Here is a 26,995-nt window from a genome sequence, read left to right as displayed (position 1 = left end):
TATTGACGGACCCTGTATATGAATTTACAATTATAGAGTGTTAAAATTAAAATTAAAACAACAATTTTTAAAATAAAATATACAGGGTTTCACAAGATCACAAAGTAATTAAAAAATAACTGCTAAAATATATTTTTTTAAGTATTTACCTGATATCATAATTTTATTTATTTAGTTTATAGTACGATTTTGTGTGTCACGTACGAATAATAAAATAGTTTTATTATCTTGTATTTATTTATTTATTAATAAATTAAGTTGTTAACAAATAAATTAATTTAACCCATATGGGTGCTATACATATATTAAACCATTTGCTGCGTTCGTAGATTTTAACTCCCAAACATCGCTCCTGAGGTTTTGTCCCGCTAAAATTACTATCCGCCGCACTATGCGACGCGTCTCGGTCCAGGCGCGTCACGCGCCTGGAGTTTACAAATGTTTGTCAACTACACGAGTCGTGAGAATGCGCTTTTAGACAAGGAAGTACGATATATTTTTCCAATGATAGCGATCGTTATATAAAAAGACAAAATATTAGTACGATCTAAGAAATAAAATGGACTAACGTTTATGATGAAAAAGTTCCGTTTTATATGATAAACAAGGACAAGAGGGAAAGTAACAATTTGTGACATCAGTCAAGGCATGAAACACAAAGCGTATATACAGGGTTCGGCAATAGTGCGTCGGGGTGCTAGAATAAAAAACTTGAGAATTTTCTATAGGTGTAGACATAAAGTACGTACGAGGATGTATTTCAGGAAAATATTTTAACTTTTATAGGGTGGCTCAAAAAAGTGTGAGTGGATCAGGGTGTTATTCTAAAAGGAACACCCTGTATATTATTGCATTGTTGCCTCCTTTCAGATCACTTTGCATAATCCTAGGATATGAGTTAATATATGTTGATAATTTCAGAGATATTAATACATAAATAAAAAAAATATATGTCTCAAACTTCCTTAAAAAATTATTACAAATACAAGAACTGGCCTGAAATCAAAACTAGAATAGGTTTTACTTTGGATGGTCTATACTTACTTTGCTATAAATATCGTAATATTAAATCGTACAGGGTGTTCAAAATCCTACACCAAACTGTCTAAAATATAAAATAATTTTTTATGTTTTTTTTTAAATAAAACATAACTTACCTATATTATTTTTTTTTATTAGATGGAGAATTAAAAAATGAACATTTTTTGTATTTAAAGTTTTTCAAAAATTTTAATGGTTTTGCATATACACGCAGTATATATCATATTTATGGTCGTATCTATTGTCGTATAATATCATATTATATCGACGGTAAAATACCAGAGAAAAAGTATTGGGTGACTTTGATAAAAATTTACTGTGGGAAATGCCATATGAAATAAAAATCCGCGAATATTTGCTAAACCGTTAAAATTGTTGAAATACTCTAAATACAAAAAATGTTCATTTTTTAATTCTCCATCTATTGAAAAAATAATATATAGGGTGTTCTATTTAAAAAAAGAGGAAAAATTATTTTATATTTTAGAAAGTTTTGCGTAGAATTTTGAAGATTCTGTATGATTTATGATTACCATATTTATATCAAAGTTAGTACTGACCATCTAAAGTAAATACGTAATTTAGTTAGTGCCGGAGAGCGGTGAAACTGTTTCTGATACTTGCTGCTTACGGAACGGTTCCTAAACATTAGTCGATATGCCCATATATGCTTTATCGAAAAAAAACTACATAATAATATTAACAATTCTTAATAAATATCGTTTTCTTTTCTCTCCTCTTGCAGGCCGCCGTTAACCAGCTCCATGGTCGCCCCCAAGCCCCAGGACCCCTACAAGCGCCCCATCCACATCGACGGTAGGGCGCGCAAGCCGCCCCCGACCGATTCGGTCCGCCGAACGAGCCCCGCGCGGCCGCCGTCAACAGGCGGCGGGGGCAGCATTCGACGCAACGGATCCGCCGACATACCGGTAAATTATCTGGTTGATTTCGTTGCATTCGTGTTTTCTCTTTTGATCTCTTTAAGCCTTTTCCTTATAGGTTGAGGATCTTTTGCTAGGTATTGCAACAGATGTTCGAAGTTATAATAAAAAGAATAAAGACAATACCGGCACCGGTGTCTTGTTTATTGATTTATTGCAAAGTTTATACCAGAATACCAGTACGTCTTGCCCTGTCAATTAAAAGACGTCAGATCCATACAAATTCAGAAACTTAATTATTTTTAGTATGTGCATATTAGTCCTAGATCATATTATATACTTGCGTGGATAAATTAACGCCATAAATTTAGCATTAAAAAATATGTCTCCAACATCATGACATGCCATTTTCAAACCTTCTTTATTGCACTTATGAAACGTTCAATAGGTTTGTCTTTCTTGAGGACCTTAATTTGCGCATGCGCATTAGAAATTACACGTATTTCCAAAATAATCACAATTTTATACGGTTTAGAATGTACAAATTATACATTGTTATAGAAACCAACTTTTCATTGTCATCTTGTCATAATCTTAAATAGCTATAGATAAAAGACTTATGTAATCTTATTTCCATTGTGTAACAACGCTTGTTTTTTGCGTTTTTATTTTAAGAATTGTATTAATTACTCTTATATCGATCGCTATTATATAGCCAAGGATGCAAGTGTGTTCAGTGAGAAGTTAATTTTAAGTTTATGCAACTACATATATTTTTTTTTTCATTGGACTTTCTAAATACTCGTAACAATGACTAGAAAATTTTTAGTGTATGAAAGTTCTAATATAAAGGTTCCCAAATTATCTTTTCATAGGCAAGTAAAGTATTCAGTTGTTCTTTTATTTATATTAAGCCACATGCATATTTTCTGGTTAGATTTCCTAAGAATATTGATATTCGTACGGAGTGGTTAAATGTATTTTTTATATAATTTAATTTTTGGTGACAGTAAACATTTAATTTATTGTTCAAATATATGCATTTTACAAATTAAATTTTTAAAATTAATGTTCAAATTTGGCGCGTGGACGATAGGTCCTCGACAAAGATAGATAGAGTAGAAGCACCACGTGTGCAACAAAAAAAGAAGATAAATGAAAGTCGTTGATATGTTGGCGACAGTTTCCATAGTGATTTACTTATCCACGTAAGTATATATGATCTAGGATATTAGTAATATCATTTATGACATACATATCGTCAAACGTGATTTACTTCCCATATTAAATATTTTTGATTCCAAACATTAATTTTTACTGTAATCATGACATAAATATGATCTCATAGAAAACCAGACGAATCAAAAAATTTAATGGAAACGATAAAAATTGATATTTCTTTGTGCTGCGTCTTCTTTTCCTTTTCATTCACTTTCTTTTTCTTTTTATAGTCCCTTTCGCCTAATTTAACACAGCCAAAAAATGGGATATACGTCAATATGAAGGAACAATTTAGTTCTCAAAGCTTCCGACGACGTTAAAGTTCTTCTTATCTGCAGGTTAAGAAAGGGGACTTTTATATATGTCAATTAATTTTGAATTTCACGTCTCGGGATTTAGCTAGAGAAGTTTTATATTGTGTAAACGACATAAAGAATGTCAGGGAACTAAGATTATTTGCCGAATTAACAAGACGACTTTTAACAAGATCTTTTTTGAAATTCAAGGACTCCCTGGCTGAGCTTGCATTAGCAATATCGAGAAAAATACAGTATACACGGTGTCTATATAAAATGTTAAAAAATGTCCATATAAACCAGAATAAAAAAAATGCAAACTGGGATTTCGTAATTATTATATTATTTTGTCGATTAAATTAGTGAAAATTTGAGCCTTGATGAACTCTAAGGGCATCATGCTTTGAAATCTAAATAAGGTTCGAATACATCTGATGATATTAAAAAAAAACGAATTTTCCTCATTTTTTTTTCTCTTTTAATTTTTTGATTCTATTTTCTTACTCTATCGAGTCAAAAAATAGGTGTTTTCGGTTAAAAAAGAGAAAGAAAATTTCGAACACCCGGTACATAAAAACCTTCAATATATCAAGCGTTGTTGGTACATCGCCACACACTCTATGACGTTGTAAGACACAGTCTTACAGCGTCTAGTTATCTGAAGCAAATCCAGTTTTAATATCTTAGATGAGTTATCCATAATCATGCATAAATTAATGTAGCCTAACCATATAGAATAATTTGTTTTGGCCAGCAGATACAAGCAAAGTGCAAACAATCCATTTCTTTATTTGCAGATTGGTTTGATATGTGTGACTTCGTGGAATTCCTTCATAATATCATTAGACCCCGCGTCAGTGCTCAAACTCAAACTGCCTCCTATCAAACCCAAATTGAAATCCCCTATTATATAATTATGTACACCCTTAACTCTTTGTTCACTAGCAAATTCAAAAAAGTCAGTATAATCATTAATTGTTAGAGAAGGAGGAATATAGACTACTATATGATTATTTTGTTGTTTCCAGTAATAAATATATGGAAACATTCATGGGTATTGAGGAGGCTCAAGGAATCAATTGTATTTGGCACTTGCTTTACATTGTACGACTTGTCGACGAAAATATTGTATCATATGAGAATTTTGTATCTTTCACAAAGTCAGCAATACTATGAGAACTATAAGAATTACAGTATTCTCTGAAATGTTAAGAAGTCTATATTTGTTAGAAAATAACGAAATTACTAACACTGGAGATTTTCTTCATGATTCTATGTCTTCTATGTCTTTCTTATTTTATATAAACATCGAATTGAGAAAGACTCTAAAAAACTATTACAGTTGAGGGTTGGAACAGCAAAGTAAAACACTAATTCACTAACAATAAACCAAAACACTTTACTTTTGCGCTAAAAAAGTGCAAAAGTAAAGTGTTTTGGTATTTTGTGGTGAATTAGTGTTTTATTCTGCCGAAGAATTGTTATTATAAGTCTGCATAATGTTAATCAATACCACTATGTATAATACCATCAGTAACATTACAAATTTCCTGTACAGATCCTGACAGTGTCAGCTCGAGATACTTTTACCTAGTTTACCTAGTTATGATCACCATGTTTAATATATGCCGCAGAAAATTAATATTAATCAAATTAGAATAATAATTTAAAAATCGATTCCATAGGATCTGAAATAGATGTAAGATTAAGATATTGAAATAAATTTTCATACATTTTGAATATAAATGATAATGTCAGTGGTATTTTCTTGTAATTTAATTTCAATAAATCCTAAAATAAGCCAGTAAAACCCCTCTGGCCAGAGAAACATATTTCATTTTTCTCTCCAGAAATTTTATTTTTCTCTTTATATATGTTCCAACCGGAAATGTAAAGTTAGATTTATTTATCTTAAATGCGGGAGCTGAAAAAAAAGTAATTAAATTAATAAAATCCGGGTATGTTTAATAAATCCTTCTAGGATAAATTTAGGAGCCTTGCAATAAAAATCTAGAATTTTATTTTTATTTAAAAATTCCAAGCTAATTTTTTCTTAATACTGTCTAATTATAACATAAACTTGTAAAGTATATAGGGTGATTCACAACGATGGCACGTTAGACGTTCAGACGCCTTCTCCATCTTTCTAAAATACTTTCAGCGTTACAGTGTTGCCACATCATTTGAAAAGTGGCAGTATCTTTTTTATTTTAAATAGAACACTCAGTATATTATTACATTTTTGAAAACTACTTTTATATCCTATAATTTTCTATTATACTAACCTTATTGATGGGCTATAGATAATATATAAAAAATAATTAAATTGTCTGGTTAATTCTAAAAACAACCTTACTTCTCTGACATTCTTTATAACGTTCACACAATATAAAGCTTCTCTAGCTAAATCCCGAGGAAAAAAATTTAAAAAATAAGTCCCCTCTTCTTAAACGTGCAGATAAGAAGAACTTTACACGCCGTTGGAAGCTTTTCTGAGAACTAAATTGTTCCCTCATATTAACGTATATCCGATTTTTTGGCTGTGTCATATTAGGTGAAAGAGACTATAAAGAGCAGAGGAAAATGACTGAAAAGGAATAGAAGACGCAGCATAAAGAAATATCATTTTTATCGCTCCTAAAATTTTTTGACCTCTAAGTATTTATGTGGTCTCCTTTGAAATTATATTTATGTCAAGATTACAGCAAACATTGACGTTCCTAATCAATAGTTTTTAGTATAAAAAATAAACTACGTTTGTTAATCCGTACGCCATAAATGATATTACTAATATACGCATTACTAAAAGCAACAAAAGAATGAAACTCATAATTCACATTTGACAGCAGGAACAGCATAGACCAAAGATTTAGACATAGAATGAGAGAGATCCGTAACTGGTCCCAAATCTCTTAGATATCGTTTAAAAATAGGCTGGTCTAAGAGGGGACCACAGATGACGCTAATACAAAAATGCTTCGGATAATATGTACATAATAGTACTGGTTATGATAGTTATTTTATTCAAAAGTTCTGAATTACCTGGTAAACGTAATCTATCAACGATCGCTTTTTTATTATTGAGACGCTGAGTATAAAATGTCTTGCTTTTATTAATAATTCATTAGAGCGATAATATTTTTTATTTTTAAAATTTGTAATTGAAACTAATGATGCACATTTAAACAATCAGAGAGAATATTTAATGGTGTATATTAATCTAAGTGTATTTGTTGCGAAAAATTATATAAATATTTAGACAAAAAAAGAAATTGATTTATTTACAAATATTAACTTTTTTAGGCAGTAATAAAAATGTCTTCTTATTAATGATATACCTGGTGCGTCTCAAGGGTGGCTCACCTCTATAACTTTTTAATTTTTTCAGATAAAACAACGAGATTTGGTATGTTAATATATGACATTAATTGGGATTGATTGACATATTCAATTGCGGTTTCACAGGAAATGGCTACAACTTTTGATTTTTAAATAGCACCCTCGGTATTTTTTTACTTTATTTGATAGAAAATGACACTCTGAATCGAATGACATATCATATGTCAACTTTTGACATAGTCACTCAAAAACCAACTGTATTTTAAATTTTAACCTAGAGTGCCATGGCTGTGTTAGAAACACTAATTTTTAATCAAGAAGCCTTGGAAAAATAGATTTGATCGTCTAATGTTTTTAGTGCCTTGTCCAGGGCGGTTAATAGATGCCCAAATCGAATTTTTAATTATATCTCAATTTTTTTCAAATGGAACGAGGGTGGCTCATTAGCATATTTGGAAAAAGCATTTTTTACGAATAATTTGATACCGCACACTTGGTATTTCGAGTCAAATTGTCGTTATGAACCGCATGTTACAATTTCAAATAAACCATATGCGAAAATGTCAAAAATTGACATATGATATGTCATTCGATTCAGAATGTCATTTTCTATCGAATAAAGTAAAAAAATACCGATGGTGCCATTAAAAATCAGAAGTTGTGGTCATTTCCGGTGAAAGTGGAAGTGACCGAAAACAATTGCATACGTCAATCAATCCCAATTTATGTCATATACTAACACACCAAATCTCGTTGTTTTATCTGAAAAAATAAAAAAGTTATAGGGGGTGAGCCACTTTTGAGACGTACCCGGTATACTTAAGGAAGCTTAAAAAATTATTATAATGCTGCCAACTGACAAACTAGCATGAAATGAAATACAATAAAAACTTTTGCTATTTGTACAGGTCGAGAATATTTATTTTTATATACCAGGTAACAACGAAATCGACATTAAAATATGAAATTAAAACTAGGCGATTTGTGTAACAATTTCGATGTCACCTGGTAGCATATGGTAAGTGACTGAAATTGTTTATATCTCCATAATATAAATAATTTTCTACAAAGAAACACAAGACACATAAAAAACTTCAGTAGAATCACATTTTGCTTTTATCGAGTGTTCTACCAGTATAAATAGAAAATTTAAACCCTAAACAAAATATAGTTTGTATGATAAAATAATATAGTCTAATAACACAGTTTTTTTTAGAACATTATTAGTTTAAAAATAAATTTATTCCGCTTCCAGTTTCCTAACGACTGGTACCAGCCGAAGTACCTGCAAAACGTCGGCAAACTCTCCCGCCAAAATTCGGTTCTCTCTCAGAACTTAATGAGAATGAGAAAAAACCTCGGGCAGTGCTTCGGCTATCCGAGCATGCCCTAGGAATCGGTACCGCTAGCGGTCTCCCTTACCATCTTCGTTTATCTTCACTTAAATCACACACAATGCAGATAAGTGCAAAGTCGCTGATCAGGTGAGATGCTAGTGCCCCGCCATCCACGAGTGCTCTCTTGTTGTTTTGGCTCTAGCACGCATCATCAGCTACTTACAAGGTGTCTATCAGATTATAAAAGAAATGTTTTTGCTTATTTTTGCCAATTTTAAAAGTGAGACTATAATTGCAACACTAAAAAGAAAATGTAAATCAGATCCTAAAAAATTGTGAATATTATTTTCTCATATAATAATATTCAATATATATATATATATATATATATATATATATATATATATATATATATATATATATATATATATATATATATATATATATATATATATATATATATATATATATATATATATATATATATATATATATATATATATATATATATATATATATATACAGGGTGTCGCAGAAATCAGAGCAGATTTTTTAAGGGGTAGTACATCTGGTCAAAAGAAACATATTTGCTTTTTACCATTTTTTAAATAAATTGATAATAACCGAGTTATTTAACTTTGAAAATTTAAAAAAATATTGGCAACATTTTGAGGGTCGCCGCCAGCACTCGATAATCTGTCGTATATTACTTCGCAATTACCTGAATCTTGGCTTGTTTGATGCTCAGTGTTGAAACATCGACTAGAAATATTTAAAAACGACTTGAAAAATTCAGATTAAAAGTAAAAAACTTACCTAACTTTAAAAAACGGGACTCCGATAGATAGAATATCGATGTAATTAGGTTAGAGCGTCGTTTTACACTCAACTCACTTCATTTCACTTCGAGTCTTGATAATAATAGCTCCCGTATATAGCGGTTAACGCTTTGGGAGTAGCAAGGTACAGCTTGCCATGCTAGAGGCGTTAGGTAGACAAGGAAGGTAATGTGGCTAGCACTACGCTTCGACCACCTATTATCTCAGGATTGTGAATCCAAAGTACATATTTAAGGCTGAGTATACCTAGGTACCCAAACTGTTTTTATTTTATTAAAAATAGTCGACTGATGAACTGCCGGCTGTAGGATTCGAAACCACAACCTTTAGATTGGTAGACGAGAGCTATACCTCTACGCCACCGGGCACCCGCCATCATTCTTGATAGTACTACAAAATATCCACGTATATTGGGCAAAAAGTACATTCATATATCATCTGAATTATTTACGATTATTTCTTGACACCTCTCACCACGTGAATAAACGCCAAAATAATTGATATTTCTATTTCAATAGCAAAAGGAATTTTACAGGCTTACCTTATTTGCCTATTTTTTTTTCAGAGGTTTACTGTTTTGAGTGAAATCTCAAATGAATTGGATAACCTATAATTAATCAGCGGATCTTTTTAAATGTAGGTCAACTTTAATTATTAACTTATCTAATAGAGGGCGCTAATTCGAATAATTCGACAAGAAGCCAAAGAAGGGTGAAAAAAATTTTGATTTTTATGAAATGGCGTTCGCAAGTTTAGAACCAGGAAATAAACAACCTTTTACTTAATAATTTTCCGACGTTTCGACGTGTATTTCCGTCTTTATCAAGGCTATTTTCAGCAATCAAAAGATAAGCTACATAATTACTGACAAAAGAACCTTTTAGCTGAAAATAGCCTTGATAAAAACGAAAATACACGTCGAAACGTCAGTATTTTTTTAAATAAAAGGTTGTTTATTTCCTGGCCCTAAACTTGCAAACGCCATTTCATACATAACATAAGAATCTACCATATTTGATTTTTATTCAGTACCATTGGACTTATCGGTGGGAGCCTATGCTTCTTGGTGAAGTCCGATCTCGGAATATTTATATCATATGTTAATACGGTTCAAAATTGTGTAAAGAAAGTTTTTAATGTATTTTTATACAATTGCTTGATGTGTAAAAATTAAGGGTGTGCACGTGTTGGATATGCTGTGATATGCTAGAGAAAATACTGTTAAATTCTCATTCAAAGAATGAGCATTATCAAAATATGTTATACGTTATAACTGTTGAGGGAAAGAGTTTGTTATTGGGAAAATATTTTTATATGGCTAAAAAAGCTGCTATAATTGTTCATTATTTAGAGTTTTATTATTTCAGTTTATACTAAACTGTAAAAAAAGTTATTTAAAATAATAGAAGTTGTGCTATCCCTAATAGTAATGAATAAAATTAATTTAAGTAATTTTTTGTAGAAATTTAAAAATGTCAACTTATAACTTACAGATTGTGGATAACGTGGAAGGTGACAGCATTGTATTCTCCCCCAGCACTATAAACAAATTTCCTGAAACTGAACAAGCACTACTCACAAGTTTTTTAATATTTTCCGGAAAATGTCAAGAAGAAATTAAATTTCAACATTTTTTTTCGCGAATTATACTACCAGTTAAAATATCTGCACTAATTTCTGGGACACTGTGTATAATACAGTCCATATTGTTTTAGAATATATAATAAAACAAATAACATGAAGTATAACGATCAACTAAAACAACATAGTGAACAGTATTACGTTCATTATGATATAATAATAGCTAAAACATTTCATTGGCGTAAATAAATCTAAGAACATCTATTAGACACCTTGTTTCACTCGAGAAAATCTGTCTGGAAAATGCGTTCTAAAGTATTTCTATCTTTATAAGCATAATTCCGACAGAAAAATTTTACCATGCCATTCTTACTTTCAATATCTAATCAAAATTCAAGTTAATTCGGAAAATAGACGTCAAAAATTATAACTTTTACTTTTTCCAGTTCCTGAGAATCTCTAATTTTAAAGCTTAATTTGCTTTCTTTTCCATTACGTTTGCTTTAAAGTTTCTAATGAGAGAAAATTCACTAATATTTATTAGTTCAGCGTGGTAAAATTTTCCAAACGAATCGAACATCTCACTCCATACAGTCAAACTTTTTGCACTCTTCAGAATGAGCGATCAGTTTTAAATCTATATTGGTGTCTTTTTGTCCTTGTAGATATTATTACTTAGTCCGTATACATAGTCTTTTTTTATGTTTTACTTTATTAAAAAATTGGCATGATAAAGAGTTGTCTTTTGGTATGTCTAAAACTTTTTTCCAGCTGTTTTTGAATTCAATTAGTTGGCGATAACATTACAAATTTAAAATGATCAGTGGATATTTCCTGTAATTCAATGGATTAGATACTTTTTACCACTGAATTAGATATTTTTTATGTGCATTTTATGCGCACTTTCATAAGATACACTTGTTAGCCAGTTTTATCGCTATCAATAACATATTATTTAATATCAGACATTTTTAGAAAACCTTTTTTGAAAACAGGTTTTGAAAACAAGTTACTTATATTTTAAAAGAACAAAGAATGCATAAAGATTAAAGTGTTTATAATGACAGGACATACAATCATTTTACTATCGTATATTCCATTGACACTTTTCAAAAAATACTGACATGAAATGCTTCTTCCATACACTGATTATGACCAAAAATTATTCCAAATTGAACTGCTCATTATTTACAACAGAAAATATCGGATTTGTCGAAAATGCCACAAGAGAAATATGACAAATGTTCACATTATCGATTTTGGTGTTGCGACATTATACTCGTGTGTTATGAATCAGTTTTTATTCCATTGATAATAATTACCCAAAGATAATCTTTGCTTTTGGCGTATTTGCTACATCCAGATAATAAATATGCTTTATTTTTCCATAACAAAGAAAATTTAGAATAATTTTTTTGAATACAATAAATTACTTTAAACATAAACACTGAATATTAACTAATATATTAAAAAATACATTAAATATAAATAAAATATGTGTACAGTACAATTTACGTACAATTTAAAAATCAAAAGTTGTAGTCATTTCCGGTAAAACAGGAAGTGACCAAAAACATTTGAATACGTCCATTCAATCCTAATTTATGTTATATACTAACATACCAAATATCGTTTTTATCTAAAAAAACACAATCACTAAATAAATAAAACTTACAATCTTGTATAAAAAATGTTTATTTTAAATTTTATTATTTAAATAAGGGGGGCAACACATGTTTCGGGGAATCAAATCCTATCCTCAGATCCAAAAGCTAAAAATATTATAAAAAAACAAAAGATCAAAATCAAAGTATGTCAAACATATTTGTCAAACGAATAAAGACAAAACAATAAAATACAAATCATAAAAAGTTAAAATTATCCAAATTATTTGTACAAAGAAATCTTACAGAATACCACTGAGCTTTATAACAAATAAATTACAATAACAATGACAGTATTTATCAATCTAAACTTTCTTAAATATCAAGAGGAGTACTTAAAACGATTTCTGAAGGAAGGCCAGGTTTTTGTGGACCATAAGTTTATCGACTATTACCAGGAGTAAAATTCGTAAACATATTTATTTTTGTTTACTTCGTGCTTAAAGAATAACATCTATTGTCGTAAACAACACTCGATACACGAAACAATAATACGGAAAAAATTCTTATTTGAGAAAAAGTTTCAAGAGAGCTTACTTATTTCTCTATGGCTTCGTATGAAACACACTTGGCTGACTTGGGAAATTCAGTTCAAACAGTGTGGGTTTGCTTTATCGAAAACTATTTGGTATTTCCTGCTTTTCGTTTAAGGGTTTTTATTTATTTAATGTGCAGTCTAAACGCAAAGGTTATAGTACGAAAGAAACTTATTAAATTGATATACAAGACAACTAAAAGAAAGGTAATTGTAAAAAAGACTAGAATTAAATATATTTTGAACTCAAAAAATCTGCTAAATAGCAGTTATTTCTGTAATGCAAGAGAGAGGAGATGTCTTTTTTATACAATAAATATGAAAACAAAAGTATTTTATAATTTGATTTTACGCCTAAATGCTCATTATCAAATGTGTATGTGCCTAATTTCAAAAAAAAATTATTGGGCAATTATTTTACAAAATCATCACTAATATTTCTTTGTGGTTACAAAGAAGTAAGCAAACCTATACAGAGAAGACCAGGCTACTAGTAACATAGCAAGTTGCCGGACAAATTTACGTTTACCCAATTTGCGTTCGTACTCGAGATTCACTGCCGGCTAGTCGGCTGGTCAGGTAGTACGCAGTTGCAGTTGTGCTTGGACGGGTCGGTCGTGACAGACTAGGAATACGACGCGAGGAGTGCCGAGTATTTATTATTTTCATTTTAAGTGTCTCTCTCATTGAAGATAATATTTAGAATAAAAATACATAAATATTTATTATTTCAGTGTGTTTACAAGCCAAAACTAAAAATAAATAAATTCTCTAAACCCCAAAAAAAACTAAAATATTACTCTAAATAAAAAAAAGTTATAACAAGTGTTCAAAAAGACCACCTTCTTGTGCTAGACTAGGCGTATAAGCCTCTCGTATTTTTACTTGAAGCTCATCCAGATTATTAGCCTTATTATGACCATACACTTTGGATTTTACATAACCCCACAAAAAGAAATCATTGGGAGAAACATCTGTCGTTCTAGCGGGCCACAAAAGAGTTCCATTTCCACTAATTAAACAGTTGGGAAAAAAATTGTTCAAATATTCTTGAACAATACGGGCATTGTGGGCAGGGCAACCACCTCAGCAATTTGATTACTTGAAAACGTTTGATCCGAACACTTGCTTTAACTCCTGTTCTTCATTAATCAACATATCAGGCTTTTTGTGTTTTTGTGGGGACACGCACCCATGTGTTTCAAAATTATTAATAACTCTTGATATAGTAGGTAAAGATGGAATTGGCCTGTTTACAAAAGTTTGTGGAAAAATTGTTCGTATATCCCGATAAGACCTATTTTGTAAATACCATTTTACAATTTGAATTTTCTCACGAACTTCGTAAACATCCATTCTTTTACTTAAAAAATAAATTTTACACGAGAACTGTCGCGAGAATTTATGTATTCGTTTGGGCTATTAAAACACGAATAAATACAAATTCTGAAACATTCTTATCACATATCTACCTATTTTTATTCTATCGCATTTTTTCGCCTGCTTTTTATCCGGCGGACGGGTATAGGTTAATTCGTCCGGTTCTGCCTATGTTACTACTACGGTGGTCCGGTCTGTATAATTTACAGTACTAATTTCCTCTACTTTTTTTCCATCTTCTCTGAAAAAAGAGAAATTTTTCATCCTGCGCCTTATTTACTGTTTTATAATGTTTCTCGTTGTTTATGAGTAGAGATGCAAAGATGCGGTTTTTCCATAACTGTGCTACTATTTTATGAAACTGAAGATGCTACGCACAGATTTTTCCAAATCCCTTTGGTCTCTGAAATACAGGGCGAATTTGAAAATGTTGCATTTTTCAACTCCCTTTGTGTCTTAGTTATAACTTATCGAAAAGGTGGAAATTGAGTCTCATATATTATTTTACTTAGAAACGAGTGAGGTAACCAGTTTTTTTTGGGAGCTGTCATTTCCGAAATATAACTTAAACTTATGATTTTTTAAATGTATATTATTTTTTTATTTTATTTTCCTTGAACTTTCTAAAAATTTAATATATTCTATACTTATTTTCATAAACAAGGTTAAATCCATTTTTTAATTTTTAAAATAAATAAACCTGGTTTAAAAGGATATTCTTTTTAGTTAATATAATTTAACTCGATAATTTCGCTTTCCATCGTGTTATCTTAATAAACTGCAGCGAAAATAAACTTGTGCTTTAGAGATATTGATATTGTTAATGCAGTTGTGGCATTAATGTAAATAATAAGTAATTCTACGTACCCCTTGTACAGATTGTCCTAAATTTGAGAGTGACCATTGGGATCTCGCAAACTAAAAGATACATATACATAAAGAGGTAAATTATATTGATATAATGACAAAGTTTCGCTGTTCTCCGTACAATAATATCATTTTGCAAATTAAAAATATTTCAGAAGAAAATCGAAAAAAAAAGAAATTTCGTAAAATTTATCATTGTTACTTTTTTCTTTCCATACGATGGTTCCGCTGAATTATAAAAAAACAGTCATATTTATTGCCAACATTTTGCTGGCTACTTTAAAACAATAAAGAAAATGTTTCTTAACATGACTAAAATTTAGGAATTCTTTGACCCAAAAAAAGACATACCAAAAGGCAAGATATCTCCGGACATCCTGACCTACATTTTTGCCCTCTCATCTGAAAGAGACCTTTCGAAATACGGTTTTTACTCATTCCGCCTACATAGAGAAAGACTAGGTAAACGGATTAAAACGGTTTGAGGTAACACCCTTATCACTTCTGTTTTCTTTTGTGTTCTCTTTCTACCCCCCTTAAGGTTTGAGTAGAATGCCTTCCTATGCTTTTAAGAAATATTGTTTTAAGTGATAGAAGTAATACTCTTTTGCCCTTTACATATAACTTTTATACATCATCGATCTTTGAAGAACTCATGTTGAACGATTTTATTCATTTCTTGATTTATGGAATTTTGTTTGTGTATATTTATTTAGATTTGGAATGGGGATGAAATTTTGAGGTCAGTGGAAAGGAAATATATTGTATAATTTGACTGATATTTTTTAAGTAGAATTTGAAATAATTTCTGCTAGTGTGATGTGTGTGAAGCCCGGTGTTGTACAGTTGCATCGTTTTAAATTGGTATTTGTTTATTTATAAAAGAAATTTATAGGTATAAGGTTGGAATATATTATGAATATAATTTGACTATAAATTATCTACTGCAAGGTTCAGTAAAATATAGATATTAACTTAATTTATTTTAAAAAATAAAAAAATTAAGTGTTGCTATTATTTTTCCTCAAAATTACATCTTCTTATAAATATCATATTTAGTTGATGTTTAAAATAGAAATATTACTGGATGATAAAAAAACTAGGGCTCAAATGATAATTGAAAACTTATAAAGAATTTGTTAAGGATTTATATGCAATTTGGCAAAACATAAAAAGTTTCTAGACAGAAATATATTAATAAATAATGTTTACTAAATGGATTTGCCAGCGTCTAGAAACTTCTTACTTTAATCCAAGTAAAATTTTGTGTTAGTTATGAAAAAATTATATACCGGGTGCGTCTCAAAAGTGGCCCACAACTATAACTTTTTTATTTTTTCAGATAACGAGATTTGATATGTTAGTATATGACATAAATTAGGATTGATTGACGTATGAAATTATTTTCGGTCACTGTTTTACCGGAAATGATTTTAACTTTTGATTTTTAAATAGCACCCTCGGATTTTTTATTTTATTCAATAGAAAATGACACTCTGAATAGAATGATATATCATATTATGTCAACTTCTGACATTTACGCTTAAAAATCGTATTTTGAAAACTAATTTAATTAAGGAGCCTTGGAAAATAGATCTGATGGTCTAATGTTTTCAGTGTCTTGTCCTGGCCGGTTAAAAGATGCCCAAATCGTATTTTTAATCATATCTCAATTTTTTCATATGGAACGAAGGTGGTGCATATTGTTTAGCATATATGTAAAAAGCATTTTTTCCGAATAATTTGATACCACGAACTTGGTATTTCGAGTCAAATTGTCGTTATGAACCGTATGTTATAATTTCAAATAAACCATATGTGAAAATGTCAAAAGTTGACATATAATATATCATTCTGTTCAGAGATTTATTTTCTATCGAATAAAGTAAAAAAATACCGATGGTGCCATTTAAAAATCAAAAGTTGTAGTCATTTCCGGTGAAACAGAAAATGACCAAAAACAACTGAATACGTCAATCAATCCTAATTTATGTCATATACTAATACTCTAAATTTCGTTATTTTATATAAAAAAATATAGGGGTGAGCCACTTTTGAGACGCACCCGGTATTCTTATAGAGACGCAATTTCATTTTTAGGGCTTAGAAAAAATTCAAGTATATTTTCATATTTTTTTAAACGGTACGGAAATTTGTAAAAAGGACTATAGGCAATGCGTAGTTAAATGAGCGTTAAAAAATGTCTATACCTACGTGGTGGATTTATCTCTCCAAAAAACTCCTATATGGGTTTTTCGCCACTGCAAGGAAATCTATAAAATAAAATAGTTATTTTATGTAAACACTTCTGCGTTAATCCTAAACGAAAATTACTTGCCAGAAGTTAGGTTTAAAGATATACAAATTTGCCTAACGAAAAAAATAAAAATAATAAAAAATAAATAAATAAATAAAAATAATAAAAAATAAATAAATAAATAAATAAAAATAATAAAAAATAAATAAATAAATAATAATAAAAATAAATGAGATGGGGGTTTCACCATCAGGAGCCGCAGCAGGAGCAGAAGCCGGAAGTGACGTCATCAGCTAGGAATATGTAAAATACGCTAATAAACAAGAATAAACAGGTTAAAACAGGAAACAAGCGCTTTAAAACAGAAATAAACGGGTTTGAACAGGTCTGTTGTTTTAAGCTAAAAGCGGTTCAAAGCAGTTCAAACCTGTTTATTTTTGTTTATTAGCGTATTTTAACTGTTCTAACCTGATCTACGTCACTTCCGGCTCCTGGCCCTGCTCCGGCTCCTGATGGTAAAACCCCCATCTCCCTCTACTCATAGAGGTAGTTCCCAGTAAAAAAATATTGATTTCTTTAAATTATTATTGTTTTATTTTATTTTTATTGTTTTAATAATAATTTTCTTCTACATTCAGGAAATTTGTTTATTAGTAAATCACTGCTAACAATTAATCTCCGTTGGATTAACGCAGCAGTGTTTAAAGAAAATAACTAAAAGAAATCAGATTTTTGTTATAATTATAATTTTAAAAATTACACAGCCACGCAAAAAAGAACAGCAGTATATGCTTTCTACCAGACCATCATATCCTATAGTATTTTTCGACGCTCAGCACGAATCTGCTATCAGAATTACGCATTTTATATCACATCTCATTTTTTTTCTAACCTCAAAAACTTGGTGAAAATCCCTAAAAATTCAGAGAAATGTAGTAGGAAAAAAATTAAAAAAAAATCTCATCAACTTTCTTTTAATACATCAATTCAAAAACAGGAGAAAGATAAAGAAATATTTATATTTTGCTGAACCGTGTATTTAAAACAAGTTATCACGCTACATTATCCACCAGTATCATTCACCATAAACCAACCAACCAAGCTTTTCATTCACTCGTATTTTATCACGTATTAATGTACAGCACTCATTAAACCCAGACACCCTTAAAATACTTCTCTGTGCAAATTCGTTTCGCGCAGAGCAATTTAATACTTCGTTAATAAACTGTGTAAATATCCAAGAGGGTTTCTGTAACAAAGAGTTTTCTTGAGGAGAGAAAATACGGAGTTAATCGTTTTAGTCCCGATTAAATTATATTTCTTGGAGAAGTTTTCCATTGAACGATACTTTATCAGACCAGATCGGATTATCTTTGCACAAACACCGTTGTTCCTCGTTTTGTGGAGCGTCCTTTAATTTATCTCATTTTGTATTTGATATGCGTCATATTTTATTTTATTTGTGAATTAAATTTAGGAAATTGACCACTTTGCATTCTTAAACTTGATTATTTTTTGTAGTATTACCGAATCCAGAATAGATAAATTTTTTTTAACGTTTTATAAACATTATTTGAGGCGTCAAGTTGCGAAACCCGCCTTATCCGTTTTTGAAAAAAAAATGGCCTAATGATATACCGGGTGGTCCATCGTCCTTGGAGACATAGGAAATCCCATGGAAATTTTGAACTGTTCAAATATCGCTGCTTTCCGACAAAAGCGGTACAACTCAAAATTAAGAAACACATTACATTAGAGGAAATTGAAAAATTATGTTATGTTTTCTTACACAACCAATTTTTAACTAATCCTTAAAATTGGGTTTGGTAGTAAATAAAATAGAAAACAAATTTCTTGCAGTATAGGTATACATAATAAAATTATATAAGGATTCTTGCCACTTAACTGCTGATATAGAAATTTAATTCTACGCTGTGTTTGTCGTAATGTGGATCAACCTGCTCTCACTACCGGTTTCGAAGCCCTACTCCATCATCAGGTGAGCTTGGGCAGAAGTAGGGGTAGAAGGGGGTTTCTACACCAGGAGCAGGAGCAGAGCGCACAGCGCATGCGCGTAAATCAGCTAGGAACATGTAAAATAAGCTAATAAACAAGAATAAACGGGTTTGAACCGCTTTGAACCGCTTTTGAACAGCTTTGAACGGGTTTGAACAAAAACTGAACAGGTCTGTTGTTTTACGCTAAAAAGCCGTTCAAAGCTGTTCAAAAGCGGTTCAAAGCGGTTCAAACCCGTTTATTCTTGTTTATTAGCTTATTTTACATGTTCCTAGCTGATTTACGCGCATGCGCTGTGCGCTCTGCTCCTGCTTCTGATGTAGAAACCCCCTTCTACCCCTACTGGCAGATCCACAAAATGAGAACCACAGCGCAGAGATAGTTAATTTCAACTTGTCGGAATGTGTCGGTTAGATATTAAGTCCCGAACGGGAGATAGCGGCCTGCGTGCAATGGTAGTACTTTCGTACCACCGAGGCGCAACTATCGATAGTAAAAGGATGGTAAAAGGCTTTTTTCCAGGCAAGCCAAATTATAAAATAGAAAACAAATTTCTTGCAGTATAGGTATATATAATAAAATTATACAGGGTTGTTCACCACATACGACACGGAGTATTGTAGCTAAACGATTAGATTTTTACAAATTTTAAGTTTTGGGTTGGTTGAAGGACTATTAGAGCTACAATTTGTCCCAAATAAGTAAAAAATATTATAGTTGTATTTTTTTAAATGGAACAACCTGTATATTATTCTATTTTTGGATTCTACGATTGAAATAAAGGTAAATTTGATTAAGGTTTATCACACTTAAACCTTACCGTTTTTGAAATATTTTCAATTTTATGAAATTGCAGTAAACATTTTAAGGCTTCATTTCTCAAAGAGTATCAAAGTTTTTAATACTAAATTTTTACTGAAGATTATTTATTGATCAGATATTGTGTTGCTATAATAAACATTTTACTACCTTATACAGAGTGTCCAAAAATTTATATTAAATAATTACTAGCTTTAAACGGCAATAACTTGTCTAATTTAAATGGAACACCCTATATATTTTACGTAAATCAGATGCACAATGTAATTGTCTATGAAATTGTAATATACCATTTTTTACCCATCTCTTCAAGTTTTCGTATAAAATGCATTTTCTTATAATTTAGATTATTTTTAAAGATGTAACAAATTTTCAAATGATACAGATACTAATATTGTCGCTATAGTTCGCTTATTTAATTAAAAAATAAAAAAACTGTTTAAATATTTTTTGTTAAAGAGGACCAATTAATATGATCCCAGTACTCAAACTACATTAATTGACTGTTTACGTTGATTAATAATAATTGCTCCAAATACAAAAAAACTGAATGTTGTGTGTGTATTAGTGGTAAAAAGTAACACTTATATATTGTATTTCATTTTTTGACGAATGCTTATTTTTAAAAACAGAGACGTTCATTTTCATAACTTATTATTATATTGATTTCTGAGCCAAATGCATATTTATTTAGAACAGCTTATTAATTAAAACAATTTAAAATTATGTAATTAACTAAAATGTTTGGTGTTTTGGTCGAAAATAATGGTGGGATATTTAATTGGTATACTCTTTTACAAAGATTTAAATAGTTTTTTTTATATGCCAATGGGTTGCAATATTTACCACCTGTATATTTTGTACATATATGGTGCTATAAAAAAATCTGAAATGTCAATATTCCATGGGTATATTGATAAATGAGGTCTAAATTATAAGGAAACGCATTTTCTACGAAAACTTAAAGGGATGGGTAAAATGGTATAATACAATTTGATAAATAATTACATTGTGCATCTGATTCACGTAAAATATATAGGGTGTTCCATTTAAATTAAACAAGTTATAGCCGTTTAAAGCTAGTAATTATTAATATAAATTTTTGGACACTCTGTATAAGGCAGTAAAATGTTTATTATTGCAACACAATATCTGATCAATAAATAATCTTCAGTAAATATTTAGTATTAAAAACTTTGATACCCTTGGAGAAATTAAGCCTTAAAATTTTTACTTCAATTTCATAAAATTGAAAATATTTCAGAAACGGTAAGGTTTAAGTGTGATAAACCTTAATCAAATTTACCTTTATTTCAATCGTAGAATCCAAAAATAGAATAATATACAGGGTGTTCCATTTAAAAAAATACAACTATAATATTTTTTACTTATTTGGGACACTCTGTATCTTGTAAAGATAATTTTAAATTGTACCTCTAATAGTCCTTCAACGAACCCAAAACTTAAAATTTGTAAAAATCTAATCGTTTAGCTAGAATACACCGTGTCGTATGTGGTGAACAACCCTGTACAAGGATTCTTGCCACTTAACTGCTGATATAGAAATTTAATTCTACGCTGTGTTTGTCATAATGTGGATCTGCCCAAGCTCACCTGATGATGGAGTAGGGCTTCGAAACCGGTAGTGAGAGCAGGTTGATCCACATTATGACAAACACAGCGTAGAATTAAATTTCTATATCAGCAGTTAAGTGGCAAGAATCCTTATATAATTTTATTATGTATACCTATACTGCAAGAAATTTGTTTTCTATTTTATAATTTGGCTTGCCTGAAAAAAAGCCTTTTACCATCCTTTTACTATCGATAGTTGCGCCTCGGTGGTACGAAAGTATACCATTGCACGCAGGCCGCTATCTCCCGTTCGGGACTTAATATCTAACCGACACTTTCCGACAAGTCGAAATTAACTATCTCTGCGCTGTGGTTGTCATTTTATGGATCTGCCCAAGCTCACCTGATGATGGAGTAGGGCTTCGAAACCGGTAGTGAGAGCAGGTTGATCCACATTATGACAAACACAGCGTAGAATTAAATTTGTATATCAGCAATTAAGTGGCAAGAATCCTTATATAATTTTATTATGTAGTAAATAGATATAGTTTTAAGTGCATATTTAATACATATTGCCTTTAAAAAGTTAAATATTTAATATGTATTCCAAATATACTTTTTTATTACTATGGTTTAGAAAAATCCAAAATCACAAAGTTTTGAACTGTACCGCTTTTGTCGGAAAGGAGGGATATTGGCTCCCCTATTGATTTTACAGCGAAGTCGCAAATATATTTTTTAAAGGTTTATGTATGGTAAATACTCATGCCAAATTTGAATTATTTTTGGACCAGCCGATTTTGAGTAATTTAAAAAAGATCGCAACTATTTTTAAATTAAAACCGTAACAGGTAACAATCAAACACCAGTCAATGGTCAGGTAAGTTTACAAACTATGATTTTGTCATTGTCAAAAGTACCTAATTTAATTTTAATATTCAGGGGAAAGTAATCAAAACATGTCAGATATTAGTCAATTATTACTAGTACTGAATACTAAAATTGTATTAAAATTAAGTTACGTTTGAAAATGACGCTGACAACTTAAGTTATGTCGGTTTTTGACTGGTGTTTGATTGTTTCCTATTCAGATTTAATTAAAATATTGATTCAGTTTTTCTCAAATTACTTAAAATTGGCTTGTCCAAAATTGTTCAAACTTGGCATGGGTGTTTACCAAACGTATAGCTTTTACGACTTCGCAATAAAATCAATAGGAGAGCCAATATCTGGACAGTTCAAAATTTGCATGGGATTTCCTATGTTTCCGACGACGATGCACCACCCGGTATATTAAGAGTGGACCCTGAAATATACATAAGCATAATCCCAAACTACAGCAAAAGTCGCCTATCCCTATATAAGATTCACCACAAATTACGTTACTGCAGCAAAATCCGTCTTATCCACTTATATTTGCTTGTTATTGTCATTAAGCTTCATTCAGAAACTTGCAGTTAGTGGAATAACTTAGTGGTTTCAATTACACTTTATTCTTTTTAGTTTACGGTCATTTACAATGTTTAAAAACAGAATTAAACTTAATAGAATATTCTACCGACAGCTTGCGTTGGTCAGTTGTATCCATATGGAAAGCCTAATATATTGCGCTAAGATCAGTTTCTAAGGAACTGAACTTCTCAACCTCTAGAATAGCCTATTATGCCCTTTTTGAGTCACATCTTCGTTACGCCCTTCCATTCTGGGGTACTTGCTGCGCAACAAAATTTGATCGTGTTTTCATACTTCAAAAGAGAGCAGTTCGATATTTATTGGGACTGAACAGTAGAACTCACTGCCAGAATTTCTTTAAAAATTTGAAAATACTGACTCTTCCTTCTTTATTCATTTTTGAATCCGTTTGCTTAATCCGCAAGCACATATCTGCTATTCCCGAAAGGCCATCTCATAACCATTTAACTAGAATGCAGAGCACGATCTTTATCTGCCAACCCCGAGCTCAGAACTAGTTAAGGGTTCAATACTGTACAATGCCAAAAAATGTACAATCATCTGCCTTTGAATATCAAATCAAGCTTTCATTCTTTCCGCATTTCTGCAAGGCTCTAAAAATCATACTTACTGAGAGAGCCCTATATGCGGTAAACGACTTTTTTGTTGATGTTTAATTATGAACAATTTTGAATTTTAAAATTTTGATCATCTCACACACTGGTCAAAGGTCAAGTATTTAATATTCTATAACTTTAAAATTATATCTATTTACTGCGTACTGTTCTAAAATTGTCCATGTATATTCTTTTTGTAACTTTAAAGACTTAAATTTTTTTGAATTGTATTATTTGTATTGTGTATTCTTTGTTGATTGTATTTTTTTGTGATTTTGTTGTTTGTGAGTGCTTTGTCGATGAAGCTGTTTTGGCTTTTTGCACAACAAAGCGTTGTTTGTTGTTGTTGTAGCTTATAAAACAATCAACTTCTGATTTTTAACCACAATTTCTCTTGACCGAAGATAATCAAAGGCCAAAATGAAATTTTTCGCAAATTTTGAAATATAATTAGTGGAAAAGTTAAAAGTTTGATTTGGTTAGGTTAGGTTAGGACAGACAACTTTCTCTACTAATTGAAAATGTCTACCACTGATTTTAACGTTCTGAATGCTGACATTGAAATTAAAGGAACAAACTTCTACGCTAATTGAAATCACTAATTTATTCCACTAATTGCGAGGTTCTGAATGAAGCTTTATTGTTACAAATCCCGCATTTTTTCATAAGCTTTTTACATAAATATAATATTACTACTGACGTCAAATTTTTACTTAATTTTAATAAAATAGTATATCTAATAAACCAAGTTAGGATGGAAATACCGTATAATCGAAAAAAAAACGGCGTTCAGTTAGGAAATGACGATCGATGACTTTTCCCATATAAATTTACACATAAAATGACAACGTTTTTCATTTCATAATCATCGCTGAGGCGGTTTTCTCCCGATAATATTTTATCAAAACCAGCAATATTCATTATACTGCAACAAGACCCGCCTTATCAGAATTATTTTTGTGTTTTTTTCTGGTTAAAAATTAAATACAAATTTTATTTCTAGAAAAACAAGCTAGAAAGCAATGATTCCACTCAATGGAGACGTTCTTTGTAAATTAACGCTTCAAACATCTGCTAAATCAGTTTTTGCTTATTATCTCGAAACAACGTTTGTGGGATAAGACGGGGTTTACAACTTGACGCCTCATTTATCGCAAAATAAAAACACTAAATCACCACAATACACCAAAACACTTTTACTTTTACACTGGACGCGCGTCTCGCTAACCATGTTAGCATCATCAGCAGATGATTATAAACTGAGTTTATAATCACAGTTTATAATCATCTGCTGATGAACATGGTTAGCGAGACGCGCGTCCAGTGTAAAAGTAAAAGTGTTTTGGTGTATTGTGGTGATTTAGTGTTATTATTTTGCTGTGTAACACCAAAGGTTCCAACCCTCAACTGTAATAAGCCTCATTTATACTCGTATTATTGAATATTTAAATTTAACATAAAATTATAAAACCATTATATCTATAAAATTTTAATGCTAAATTTAACAGTTTATGAAATATGTTTATGATTTTAATAAAATATGTCATTTGCAGGCATAAAGCAATTAAATATATAATGTTTTCGTCCTCAACTCTAAATTCAAATCATCTCATTAAATTTAAAGTGTACCCATGAATTACTCGTTTATAATTTTGGTCTTCATTGTTCTGTGAAAGAGTTCTTTGATTAGTTTTTTTTTTATTTTGTATACACTCTCCATGCCCCTTCATTTCCATTGTATCAAACATACGTGAGCGAAATAGACCTGTTTGTAGCTTCTAGTTTAATTATTTTGATTGAAACTCCAATCCAGGATAAAAAAAAGTGTCTATAAAGTTCTAAAGAGCAAATTTGCTGTATAATTTATCTAAAATAAGAGTTTAAAAAATATTTTTTCTTGGTGAGGGGGAAATATCTTGCCTAAGACACCCTGTCGTTGGGTAGTGTCGGATTCCTACCGACTAAAAACCTTCCTCGCATTCCAACGCTCTATCCAGCTGGAAACCGCTTGCGCATTACTTCAGCTTGACGGCTGTCTATGCGGTATAGTGCTGCATTCTATTTTCTTTGTTTTGTATTATTTCTCGAATGCACCTATATGTAATTTTCCATGATGTTTCACTGCTTAACAGCCCTTGCATCATATTTTTGGCATTAAAAACTGGTCCGCCACTGCCACGTTGCGTTGGAATGACTCTAAACTGCTTTCATTAACTGGAGAGGAATAGTGTATATAACCAAACCAAACCAAACACTACCATCTTCCTTGCAATACATGCACAGGTTTGAGGTGGATCTCTCCCTTTTATACAAATAGCTGTCAAAGCATCCGTGCCCTGCAATGGGCAATACCTGTCCCCCCTACAACTGAAAGATGTATGATGAGTTATAACTCATAAAAGGGGGATACAATAAAAAAATATTAAGGTCGCGGTGAACCTTACTTCCACTCATTCTATATTCTACATCCATTTAAAACAATAAATTTTATTTAAGTTTCCTGCAATTCTTGACGTATTAAAAATAGTTATATTCAAAGGATCTTATTATGGAACGAACTTGTAAATAAACGATATACTGCAATATAGGTATTATAGTTCTCTGGAAGCCTTTATACAAACTCAATCAGAGAAACCTTTAAAAATGTTTATTATAGTGCAATATACAGGGTGTCCCAGGCTGAGCGGGCATTAGAAGTTTCTAGAGAACTAAAATATCTAGATCGGAGATTTTTTGTACATTACTGTTTTACAACCAGATCTATCGATTAAAAATATTAAAAATTTTTACTTTCTTATTTTAAAGGGGTATCCCCATTTTTTATTACATACTTAAAATTTTTTGTAAAATTTTATGAATTTTGATATCTACACTCTATATATAACATTAACCGTTTTTGAGAAAAACATATATTTACTGATACCACAGCCACTGTGGCATAAAGAGAAGTCATGTGGCTATCTATTTCAAAAATTAAATTCTTTTTCAAATGGAAACCCTCCAAACGTGAAACAATGGAGGGTCTCAACGGAACCCTCCCTATCAGATCACAGAATCATCGAGTTCAAATTAGGAGGAATTACACCCCAAACAGAAACTCGAAGGAATCCAAGAAAAACAGACTGGGACATGTATAACACTAATCTCGTAGACAACCTAAACCGTATAGATGCAAGTAGGGCCAGAAACCATCTGCATCTAGAATGGTACGCAAGGGAAGTCAGCGGTGCAATATTGGATGCATATGAATCTAGTTGCCCCGCAAGTAAAGGCATACA

At 30.9% G+C, this 26,995-nt stretch overlaps 1 protein-coding gene across 1 annotated transcript in view; it reads left to right on the top strand.

Moving 5' to 3' along the window:
* LOC115885626 overlaps positions 1-26,995 on the top strand; it is a 567,259-nt gene that overhangs the window by 188,308 nt on the left and 351,956 nt on the right. Inside the window, exon 8 of the mRNA XM_030904592.1 lies at positions 1,787-1,970. Coding sequence (XP_030760452.1) covers positions 1,787-1,970 — 184 coding nt within the window. The remainder of the gene's footprint in view (positions 1-1,786; positions 1,971-26,995) is intronic.

Source organism: Sitophilus oryzae, unplaced genomic scaffold, assembly GCF_002938485.1.
Source record: "Sitophilus oryzae breed Bouriz unplaced genomic scaffold, Soryzae_2.0 scaffold_404_pilon_pilon, whole genome shotgun sequence".
In the NCBI taxonomy this organism is placed as follows: domain Eukaryota; kingdom Metazoa; phylum Arthropoda; class Insecta; order Coleoptera; family Curculionidae; genus Sitophilus; species Sitophilus oryzae.
This window is presented reverse-complemented; position numbering and strand designations above follow the sequence as displayed.